This window comes from Bos taurus, chromosome 12, assembly GCF_002263795.3.
Source record: "Bos taurus isolate L1 Dominette 01449 registration number 42190680 breed Hereford chromosome 12, ARS-UCD2.0, whole genome shotgun sequence".
In the NCBI taxonomy this organism is placed as follows: domain Eukaryota; kingdom Metazoa; phylum Chordata; class Mammalia; order Artiodactyla; family Bovidae; genus Bos; species Bos taurus.
This window is the reverse complement of record NC_037339.1, coordinates 32,115,393-32,127,468: the sequence shown is the minus strand read 5'-3', so window position 1 is coordinate 32,127,468 and position 12,076 is coordinate 32,115,393. Positions and strand designations below refer to the sequence as shown.

Genomic DNA, 12,076 nt, shown 5'->3' with positions numbered 1-12,076 from the left:
TGGGCTTTCCTAGTGACTCAGATGGTAAAGAATCTGCCTGTAATACAGGAGACCTGGTTTGATGTCTGGGTTGGGAAGATCCCCTGGAGAAGAGAATGGCTACCCACTTCAGTATTCTTGTCTGGAGAATCCCATGGACAGAGAAGCCTGGTGGGCTACAGTCCATGGGGCCGCAGAGAGTCAGACACGACTGAACAACTAACACTTCACTAGATATTTAGAGTGGTAAACTGACTGAATTATCTGGAAAATAATTTCAACTCTCCACTGAATTATGCTTGATTGCTTTGCCCTAGCAATCAATGGGCAAAACTTCAGAGTCTGGGGTCCTTTTCCTGAAAGAGTTAGGTTTTCCTTGGCCCCTCTCAGACCTGGGTACCAGAGTCTGAGGAAACCCTGGAGTAGGAAGGAAGAATAATGGACCTGGGGGAAAAAACACTGGCTCATCTACCCAAAATCAAGGTACATTATGGAAGGAATGTCCTCATCTCATAGAGGACATCCTCTGCTTTAGTGCTTCACCTCCGGGTATCATTTAATAGCAAGACAACTATAAGGAATACACTGTAACAAATTAAATTGCACACAAATACATCACAAACGCACCCTCCGAGCTAAATGATGACCATATATTGTTTTCCCTTTATAATGAAATACAATGGCTTAAAAATTCTCATCGCCAAACCAAATTCATCCTTTGGCACGCTTGTGAAAACAGCGAGGAAGACTCAGTCACTGATGGAAGGACAAGGTGACCTCCGTTCGCAAGCCGGGCCTCGGGAAGTGGGGAAGAGGGGAAGCGAGGACCGCCAGTATCAGCCATCAGGACGTCCTGCTAATAAACGACTTTTTCACTGTCCACACTTTAATTGGTTTACAGCCTTTTCTGTTTATTTATCCATAAGAGCTGCTGCTAAATGGCTCGAGAAGGCGCTCGCCTAATGGCTCGGTATCGCTGCCGGGGCTGTGGGAGGCGAAAGGGGCGCGGGCGTCAGCGGGAGTGAGAGCGGAAATGCATTTCACCTTTAATGGACTTGGCGCTTTTATGACACCCTGAGCCCGGTCCACAGAAGAAACACAACGCACCACCCAGCTCGGTGGCGAGGATCTGTATAAGCCTGATAATCAGGCGATCCCCAAATCTTCTTACCTTGTCCCACCTAATAACAACAAACGGCCGTCTGACCTCGGGTTCTCGGGCCATTTCTTTGGGCAGCCACCAGCAGCAGCAGCAGAAAACGCTTACTGTGGGAGCGGGAAGGTGCGGGCGGCCCACCTTCAGCCCTACCGTCCCCTCCCCAAGTTTGGCGGCGGTGGTCCTGCCCCCCTTCCCCCTCCCCCCCCCCCCGGATTCCCGGATTTTGCCAGCAAGCGCAGGGGGCGGGTTGGCTTTCTGCTGAGTGCCCCTTTCCTTTCTGCAGGACCGAGCAAAAATATTAAATGGGAGCAAATGAAGCATCGAAATGGAGACCAATTTACAGAAATGTGCAATTAGACGAGAAGTGCAAAGTAAACACGTTGGGGAGGGGAGAGGCGGAGAGGGAGAGAGCCGGGGGAGGCGGGCGGCAGCTGAGAGGGAGGCGGGGGCTGCCGTGCGGAGTAGGGGGGCTGAGGAGGGGGCGAGCGAGAGGAGGAGCGGGGAGGGAAAAGGTGCCCGATCTTTGTCCCAAGCGGTGCTGCCGCCTGCTCATAACCACGTCGCCAAGTCAACCCGCGGCGACCGAGCCGATTATCTCCGAGGGTCAACACGCGGCGGCCCGGCCACCCCTCCGGCCCTGCCCTCCGGATCGATGTGGTCGCTCGAGGCCGGCGATAGCGGGTCCTCCGCGGACGCCGGGAACAATGGACTCATTGACGCGGGCGCGGAGAGATTAGGGGCGCGGGTCCCACGGCCTTTCGCTCCCCTGCTCCCTCGGACTACAGGTGGCCCTTTTCCCTGAAGAAATCGCCGGAACTGCCCCCCACTGCCCGCCGCTCTCAGTCGGTGAGAGGGGCGCTCGGAGGGCCCCGGAGCGGCGCGAGTGCCCACCCTCGGGCGGACCCCTCGGTGCCCAGCTCTTACTCACCCCAGTACAGATGACGCCCGCACCAACATCTCACCGCAGAAGGAATCTGCCGAAAAGTTCAGATCCCCAACTAGGTTTTGCTTTTTAATGAAAACGAGGCATATTTCGGGGTAGCGCACGCACTGCCTACGCATTCGTGTGCTTTCCACCAGTCTGTTAAAATCTGGTCAAACCTGGTAAAGGACTGGACGCAGTCTGCAGTTTAGGAAAGTCGGTGCAGTGATTTTCTCTTGCTGGTTCCTGGTGGTCCACCCTCTCTCTTGCCCAGGCTTCTCTGCAAAGGGGTCCGGGGTTTCTAAAACCCGCCTGGCGGTTGGAAGACTACGGCCCTTTCGTTAGGACGCTCAGAATGCCCAGGGCGAAGGGGTCGGTGGCGTGGGTCCGAGGTTTGGTGCCAATGCGACCTCAAGATAGTCCGTGAGCACCACTGGTTTCCAAAAAGCGAAAAAGTGTCTCTATTCAGTGAGGACCCCAGAGTGCTTTCCGAGCACTCCCCTCCCGGGCGTACCTTGTTTCCATCCGACCCAGGAGTCGACTCTCTGCAGCCGCCCAACTCCCGCCAGGTCTCGGGATTCCTGGGGGCCTAGCAGATCTGGAAACAAGGTGCCAGCCCCCTCCCCCAGCCAGACACAAGAAGGGCTGCAACGTCGTTTCCCCCTTGCCCCAGTAGGAACCTGCATTCTGAGTTGACCAAATGACCCTCAGTTCCCCCAAATCAAAAATTAACAGTGCCTTTCAATTAAAAAAAGTTTAAGCCATTGTGAATGCTTCTGAAGTTATAGTTTACACTCCAGAAATCCCCAGAGCACAACCATAGGCAAAAACACACTGCGAATCCTGGATCTTTATGTGTAAGCTCACTGACATCACTCATGATTGTGTACAAATTGCACAAATAAAACAGAACCAAGGGCTTCTGACCTGTAGAGCTGAGGTCTGTGCATTTTTTTGGACCATATTCCCAAACAATATTTTTAAAGTCTGTTTACAACCTCAACATGTGTATACTTGTAAATTATATCAATGAACTAATATGTACAGTATGAAACATACAAGGAAAAACAGACTTTATGATGAAATATATTTCTATAAACGAATAGAAGTTCCTGCCCCACTTTGAATGTTCATTCCGGCCCCACTTTGGCACTGTCCTTTCAAGTGTGTGCAGGAAACCGAGCCGAAGGAGAAACGGAAACATCCAGGGGGCTCGTGGGGACCCGGGTCTGGCTTCTTAAGGCCGCGGGCCAGGCCAATAATGGCCTCAGGCAGAGCCACGTGGGGCACAGCGGAGCCTATGGCGCGGCGGCCGCCCGCCCGTCCCGCCGGCCCCGGGTGCCCTCCGCGAGCCGCGCCGAGCTGTCAAAGCTGCAGGGGTGGCGCCGGGAGTGCCAGCGCCGCGCAGCTCCAAGTCCCCGGCCACAGCTCGTTCTCCCGGGTCCCCAAGCCCGGGCGGCAGCCATGAACCGAGAGGAACAGTACTACGCGGCCACGCAGCTGTACAAGGACCCCTGCGCGTTCCAGCGGGGCCCGGCGCCCGACTTCAGCGCCAGCCCCCCTGCGTGCCTGTACATGGGCCGCCAGCCCCCGCCGCCGCCGCCGCCGCCGCCGCCGTTCCCCGGAGCCCTGGGCGCGCTGGAGCAGGGCAGCCCCCCGGACATCTCCCCGTACGAGGTGCCTCCGCTAGCCGACGACCCCGCGATGGCGCACCTCCACCACCACCTCCCGGCTCAGCTCGCGCTCGCCCACCCGCCGGCTGGGCCTTTTCAGGATGGAGCCGACCCGGGCGCCCTGGAGGAGCCCGGCAGCGTCCAGCTGCCTTTCCCGTGGATGAAGTCTACGAAGGCTCACGCGTGGAAAGGCCAGTGGGCAGGTGAGTCTGGCCCCCCCAGCCGCTCTGTCCTCACCCCGCTCTCTGTTCGACTGCCCCTGTCTCCAAGAGCTTCCCAAGACCCTCTCTCTGTCTGTGACCCCAGCCCCCCACCCCGGATAACCTAGAGTCGCACTAAACCATAGGGGAGCTAACAAGGCCATATTGAACAGAAGCTTTTTTTTTTTTTTCTGGCTCAATCTGGAGCGGCCTTTACTCAGCGCTCTTCCTGGGAGTTTAAACCCCTTCCTTCCCTGTCCACTGAACACCAGGAGCCCGCGCTTCCTGACAGCCTAGGTCTGGCCGAGTTCAAGGCTTCGGACCTTCCAATCCTTGTCCAGCGGGGAGCCCCCCAGCCCAGGACTCCTGGAGTGCCGTCGGGGGAACCGAGCGGGGCTCTGGGATGCTCCGGACCCGGGCTTCAGAGCCCTGGCCTCCTTCTCGCTCTGAATTCCACTCCCCCCACCCCCTTACTGGCGGCTTCTGTGAAGCAAGCCAGACCATCTCAGGGGCACCTAGTAGGTGCAGAGAAGCAAGGGAAGAAAACTGTAGCCAGGCGTGCAGAGGTGTCCAGAGGCCAGGGTTGGGCCGGGAGGGGACTCACCGCAAGGCCGGGGACTGGCCACTCACCCCCGATGGAGAGGCATGGGGAAGTTCACTTACTTTTGAACAAACACAGGCTGCTTCCCAGCAAGGCAGTTTGAGGAGGGAGATGCCCTCCTGGCACAGGCGGCTTGGGAGGCCCCTAGCGCTGGCCGGTACTGGAAAGTCGGCCCGAAGCCGCCCCCACGTCCCTTCCAGGCCCGACCCGGCGGCAGCGAGTTCCGGCCGCGCGGCCTGCACCGCCGGCACCGCGTGACCGCTACCGTGCGGAAGCCCCTTCCAGGCTCACCTGCACTGCAAGTCGTGGACTTTTCTCCTCCTCCCAGCTAACTGTCGGGAGTCGGGGGACGAGGCTGCAGGTGCCCCCACCCCGGAATCCTCGGCCCCTAGTCTGCCCGGCCTGACTGACCTGACTGTGAGCTGGCGAAGCCAGGCGGGTCTTTGGGGGATCCGGGCTTGCCCAGGGTCCCCGGGGCTCGCCTCTCTCAACCTTTCTCCCGAAGGTTCCGTGGGGTCTCAGGCAAGTCCTGAGGCAGGACAGGGTCCAAACTCAGGCTGCAATCTTCCCCCGCGCCAACCAAATCCGGGACGGACCCTTATCCTGCCTGCGCGAAGTTTCGCCAAAGGCCTCAGAGCCTTGGAAAATTCGGGGTTCTCGGGAGGCGGGAAGCCGGCGAGCATGGACCTGGACGGGAAGTCCAGGAGCCGCCTGGCGCACTGGGGACGCGTTTCTCCAATTCCTGGCCCTCCTCCTCAGCTTCCTCAGGAAAAATTCGAGGGAAGTTCTGAAAAAGCCTTTCTGAGGTGGGGTAACTTCCCCACCTCCTGGACTCCTGTGGACGGAAGGGGTCACAGTGTAAAACCTGAAGGAAAGATAGCAGCGGGGGTGATGGGGGGAGCTCTGGAAGGATGACATTCCTGGATTGGAGGACTAAGGTCAGAGAGACCTGTGCCAGCGGGCCCTCCGACCTGGGGGAGGGCCCCCCTCCAGCCAGGATGCTGCTGCACCAGCTCAGTCCTCCCTGGAAACTCTGAAGGAACCCAAATTCAAGGTCTGTGACCCCTGCCTGGCTGCTCCTAGAGGGGCTTCACGCCCCTGGGGAGAAAGAAGCGACGCAAAGGGCTTTTATTCACAGATCAATCGGGTATGATTATTAATAACAATAGGAACTTCCAAAACCTTCAACCTAAAAAAGGAACTACATCCACCTCACTGGTGGGCTTGCCCCTAAATACCGTCCCACCCCCCCGTGCCTCAGAGAAAGGTACAAACTGACCTCTTCCCTTTTCTGACCACCAGCAGCCTCCATCCAACACCTTCATGTTCACTCAGTCACTCAGTTGTGTCCGACTCTGCAACCCCACCGGCTGTAGCCCGCCAGGCTCCTCTGTCCGTGGGATTCTCCAGGCAAGAATACTGGAGTGGGTAGACATGTCCTCCCCTAGGGGATCCTCCCAACCCAGGGATCAACCCCTCATCACTGGCAGGCGGATTCTTCACCGCGGAGTCACTGCGGGAAGCCCATCCTACACCAGGGTCCCTGAGTTAGTGGGCCCTTCGGAGCCTCTTAGAGCACTGCGGTGAGGCTGGTGAAAACGGGCCCAAGCCCTTCAAGATTGCGGGTTGAATTTACGGACTCTGAAGGAACTTTTTAGATGTTCTTTTTTTTTAATATATTTTTTTAATTGGAGGATAATTGCTTTACAATATTGTGCTGGTCTCTGCCATACATCAAAATGGCTTCCTCATTTTTCTCGAAAACCAAGAAAGGCTTGAAGTGTTAAGATTCTGAGATGTCCCCAGCAAGCAGGACTCCGCTGACTCAGACCTGAGCCTACTCCTTGGCTTCTGGGCACCCCCTTTCAGTCTGGGGGAAAACCCCAGCGGGTTGTACAGGGTGGTTAACCCTCCTAGCAAACACACACACTAGCTTTTCAACTCTAGCGGACAGGCATAGGAGAAATGTCTGCTCTACGAAGGAAATGATGACTTTGGCCTGTTCCTGGTGTTCTGGTGGAACCCACAGCCCCAGAGTCCACAGCCCTGGCGCAGCTGGTGTCTCATCCAGAAAGGAAAATATTAGGACTTGGAGGCTCGCAGCCGCGGTGAGCTGCGCTAATCCACCGGGCTGGGCCTGGCTGTTTCTTCTTTGGCCTGGGGTTCCTCTACCACCCACCACTGCCACCTCCCCAGTGGGGTACCCAGATCCCCAGTAGGGGGTCAGGCCTGAGCCTCCCCTCCCAAGGAGTCTCTCCTCTCATTTCTGCCAGTATTTCAGGCCCTGGATGCAGAGGCTGGGGCTGATGACAGTGACCATCCCTCGGGCTCAGAATGGTTCCCCTTCTGATCCAGGGCAGGGGCCCAGCCGAGATCAGAACAACAAATGCAGAGAATCTAACAGCTCTTGAGTTGGTGCTGATCACAACAACATAACTCTATAGAGAGATATGTGATATAACATATGAGATACAACAATACATGTCATAACCTCCGGATTCTTATTAGCTCAAGGTCTTTCCAACTGAAGGGTGCATCCATTTGTTGGTGAAATTCATTTACTGTGTTGAGACCTCTTTATTTATTTTTTAATGAACTAGTAAACTCCAGAATGTGCCCACAATGTGGGAGACCTGGGTTTGATCTCTGGGTTGGGAAGATCTCCTGAAGCAGGGCATGGCAACCCACTCCAGTATTCTTGCCTGGAAAATCCTCATGGACAGAGGAAACTGGTGGGCCCCAGGCCATGGGGTCACAAAGAGTTGGACATGACTAAGCACAACCCAGTAAACAATAGGGAAAATTAGACAGCATCATATGTGGTAAAGTTTGGTTTAATGTCCTAGATATTTTATATGTCAATTATATATCAGTGTGTGAATTGATTTGAAATACATTTCTTACTACAAGTCGTCATCAGAAAGGTTTTTTAAGTCCTTATTTAAAGACATTTTTTGCCTTTGTAGAATCCAGTTCCTTTAGATTCTTATTATGTGCATTTTGGGCTTCCCTGGGAACTCAGACAGTAAAGAATCTGCCTGCAATGCAAGAGACCCGGGTTTGATCCCTGGGTCGGGAAGGGAAGATCCCTTGGAGAAGGGAATGGCAACCCACTCCAGTATTCTTACCTGGGAAACTCCGTGAATAGAGCATCCTGGTGGGCTACTGTCTGTGGGGTTGGACAGGACTCTGCCACTAACACTTTCACTTTTTCACTCTGTGCATTTTAATCAGCATCAACCCAAACAGGGTGATTCTAGAACCACTGGTTGTTAGAGCCACTGGGAGATAAAGGACCTCCAAGAAAAGCCTTACTAGTAAAGGCCTTTGAGCCCCAGACTGTACTCATGGATAGATGGTTGGACCTCTGCGGCCAGAGCGGCTGGGAAAGGGCCAGAGCCGAAGGATCGGGCTGCAAGGGTGGGAGCAGGCCGCAGGAGCCAGGGGTGGAGGGGCCCACATTCACGTGCGGTGTCGCCCGCAGGCGGTGCCTACGCAGCAGAGCCGGAGGAGAACAAGCGGACACGCACCGCCTACACCCGCGCGCAGCTGCTAGAGCTGGAGAAGGAGTTCCTTTTCAACAAATACATCTCCAGGCCGCGCCGCGTGGAGCTGGCCGTCATGCTGAACTTGACCGAGAGGCACATTAAGATCTGGTTCCAAAACCGCCGCATGAAGTGGAAGAAGGAGGAGGACAAGAAGCGCAGCTGCGGACCCCCGGCGGCGGGAGGTGGGGACGCGGAGCCCGAGCAGGACTGCGCGGTGACTTCGGGCGAGGAGCTGCTAGCGCTGCCGCCCCCGCCGCCACCTGGGGGTGCCGTGCCGCCCGCGGGCCCCTCCGCCGCCCGAGAGGGCCGCCTGCCGCCAGGCCTTAGCGCATCGCCGCAGCCTTCCAGTGTCGCGCCCCTGCGACCGCAAGAATCTCGGTGAGAGACTCGCCCAGGCGGTAGGAGCGGACCCAGGACCCCGGGTGTGACCACCGGTCCAGGCTGCAGGGGAGAACCCGGGGGTTCTGAGGCGCCCATGACCACTGGGAAGCCGTGGGGAGACGCTGCTCCCCTCCCCCTGGAGAAGAGACGTTCTCTGTAATGTCCGGGGCCCCTTCGTGTGAAACTGCTGGGACTGGCAACGTCTGGGCTGTTGAACCTCTTTTTAGAGAAGCCAACTCTTCAAAAAGACCATAAAAAATATACAGATAGGAACCTTGCCCCAACACAAGCAGGCGAGCCGGCTGGAGCCCCTTCATCTGCCCGGAAACAGAGCCATTTTTACTCTAAAGGTCCCTCTGCCTTTACCTTTAGAAATAACTTAAAGGAAACATCCGAGGTTTCAAAGACCTAGTGAAATGGATGCCCGTTTCCTCCTCTTCTCTTTTAATCTTTTCATCAGAACCAGGCACCTCACTGCACATCCTTCGGACTCACTTCTTTTCTCTGAAGAAGAGACCGCCTCCAAGGGGTCGCTGGGTAGCAGCAGGGCTAGGGGGTAGGGGTAACCCCATTGTTCCTATGTACAACCCATCCCTCCGCCCCCCCCCCCTCCGTTGGTGAGGTGGGAGGGACCTGGAGGTCTGGGGGAGAAAGAGGCCCCCTGATCAACTGCTGAACAGAGATACGTGGGTGTGCATTTAGTTCCTGGTCTCTTGGCAGGGAAGACTGCGGAGGTAAGCAGGGGGGCCTGATTCACCTTGGAAACTATGGAGAGTGTGATTTCCACATCCTCAGAGATGATGAAAGCTTATGTGGTTGGGGAGCTTGGGGGGAAAAAATGGCTATTTTTATTTAAAGTTTTTAAATTACCTCACAGTTCACAGGTCTGTGGTTTCCAGGTCAGTTGGTTGTTTCAGGGTCTGGGTCTCGTGTTCAGGTGATGTTTGTGGGAAACGATAAATAAATACAGATAATTGGGAAGAGATCATGACTGATTCCCCTTGCTTTGTATCAAACCCGTTTTGTGGAGCAATGATTCCAGTTCATTAAAAAAAAATTAAAGCAGCATATTTTCTTTGGCACTAACCAGAGAAAAGTCAGTAATTAAGACACCACCTTTGGGTTATGAGGTTGAGAAAGCCTATCAGTGGGTGGATTTTCAGATTTATTTTAAAGTTAGGAGTCACTTTTTTTTTAATTTTTTTATTTTATTTATGGCTCTGCAGGCTCTTCATGCTGCCTGGGCTTTTCTCTAGCTGCGGCTAGCAGGGGCTGCTCTCCAGTGGGGGCGGCGTGGGCTTCTCACCGCGGTGGCTCCTCTTGTTGCGGAGCATGGGCTCTGGTGCCCACAGACCTCAGTTCTGCGGCTCCCGGGCTCGAGAGCCCCGGCCCAGTGGCTGTGATGCATGGGCTCAGCTGCTCTGCCACGTGCGGTCTTCCCAGACCAGGGGTGGAACTCGCGTCCCCTGCTTTGGCAGGGGGGCGATTCTTTACCATTGAGCCGCCAGGAAAGCCCTCAGGCGTATTTTAGACTAGTTTTCCACGCTCCTATCTGGTGAGAGAGGCCTGGGAGCCGGGAGTCCTCAGCCACAGTGCTTGCTCTGCCATCAAAAGCTCTGGGGCCTCTAGCGAGCGCCTGCCCCTCCCTCAGTCGTGTCTGACTCTTTGCCCACCAGGCTCCTCTGTCCATGGGATTTCCCAGGCAAGATTACTGGAGGAGTCACTTCTGAAGATGAATTAATTTCTTAGGCACCAGAGATGGGGGGTTTGGAGATGGGGGGCTGTCCATGAATAGGTTCAGTGTCAGAGCTGCCTCCCTGCACCGCTGGCACCCAGGCGGTCAGAGAAATGCCCAGAGCTGGCAGTCCTGGATGAGTCTCCCGCCCCTGGAGCCCGGGGGCCAGGAGGTTTGTGTTGTGGGCACACAGGCCGCAGTTCTATGGGCTCCCGACCTCCAGACACCCGCTCCCCGCCACGATCCTTGGACGGGCGACTGGCCCAGCTGCGTGCCTGAATGCGCCTCCCAAGCGTTCCCACCGGACGGTCCTGAGACATGGACTCACGCCCAAGAGTCGATGATATTTTCTTTAGCAAAAAGATGAAAGGTTTGTTTCGTTGGTGGTTTTTGCTTCTGCTTGTTTTGCTGTTTTGTTGTCACTGGTTGTTTTGCTTTTTGTTTTTCTGAGAGAAATCGAGTCGCAATGTCCAAAGAAAAGCAGGTTCTGTGGATCAGAAAGGACCTCTTCCTCGTCAGTGAGACACCTCACAAGGCCAGGCAGTGCCCTCGCCCTGCAGCCTCTGTGCACCTGCCTGGGCTCGCGAGTCCAGCACCTCTGGGTTCAGACCTGGGGTCCCTCAAACACGGGCTGCGACTCTGATAAAATGACTCCACTTCCCCGTGCCTGGGCTTCCTCATCTGAAACGTGGACGCACCTCACCAAAGAACGCAAGCAACGCGCTTAATTCAGTGTCTAGAAAATAGTTATCCCTGTAAAATGGTTGTTTTACAACGGCGGTCGTTTTCTGGGCAACTACAGCTGCAGTCCTTTGCGGGTCCCCACAGCCTCTCTCTTTCGACAGATCCCCTCTTGATCACGTACCCACTGACCTTTACTGCGCGCGTCCTAGTTTCACGCCGCCCCACCTCGTAAATACACTTAAGACTGCCCGCAGCATCCCTGACCAGGTAGCTGTCTTCTGGGGAGGAGATACTGCGGAGAGCGGACCCTCTGGAGCTCGGCCTCCCAGTTGGTGGAGGTAAGGGGATTTGAGCTCAGAGACCAAGGAGATGTTGAGGTTTCCCGCAGGGACTCTGGGTTCCAGGGTTCCGCATCCCAAGGAGAAGCCCCGGCGGCCGGGGCGGGCTCGGGAGTGGAGAGCGCGGTCTGCCTCCGGCCTGCCTGCGGCCTCCAGCTTCACCGGGCCGACGCCTCCGCGCAGAAGAAGCCCGGCTTTCACTTCTGCCTCCCCGGTCTCCAATCACCTTCTATCCCTTTAGCTACGCGGGCCCAGGGGCAAATCCCTGAGTTCTCCGTTTCCTCTGTCTTCCCAGACGGTAAAGAATGCAGGAGACCCGGGTTCGATCCCTGGGTCAGAAAAATCCCCTGGAGGAGGGCATGGCAACCCACTCCAGTATTCTGGTCTGGAAAATTCCATGGACAGAGGAGCCTGGTGGACAATAGTCCATGGGCTCGGGGTCGCAAAGAGTCGGACATGACTGAGCGACTAATATTCTGGAATATAATGGGCTCAACGCGAGGATGAAATAAGATGGTGTCTTTCAAGTTTATTGCCGGCCCAGCGCAGTGTTGGGGGAGGCCGAGAGGAGATGCTGTTGCCAGTGGAGGCCAGCCCCCCAGGAGACCCTGGAGATCCAAGGAGGCGGCGGAGGGCGGGCCCGACTCACCAGGTGGGCCTGGAAGACAGCGAGGAGGGGAACGAGCTCCGTCGGAGCCACGCGGGGCCTCACCTGACCGGATGGGGCGCGGGGTCCGACACCCCCGGCCGCCCAGGTCCAGACCCGAGTGTGGCTGGACGTGCGCTCCCAGTCCGCGTGGCCGCCCTCGGCCGTGAGCTGGCGGATGCGAACCGCCGGCTGAAGGCGCCCGGAACT

The 12,076-nt window shown here is 56.4% G+C and overlaps 1 protein-coding gene across 1 annotated transcript; it reads left to right on the top strand.

The window, feature by feature from the left end:
* Positions 1–3,524: 3,524 nt before the first annotated feature.
* Positions 3,525–8,498, top strand: PDX1 (pancreatic and duodenal homeobox 1). Its single transcript, NM_001192136.1, has 2 exons — positions 3,525–3,936; positions 8,019–8,498. Exons 1-2 carry the CDS (start codon positions 3,525–3,527, stop codon positions 8,462–8,464), a joined length of 858 nt encoding a protein of 285 aa, NP_001179065.1. The 3' UTR covers positions 8,465–8,498.
* Positions 8,499–12,076: the final 3,578 nt, after the last annotated feature.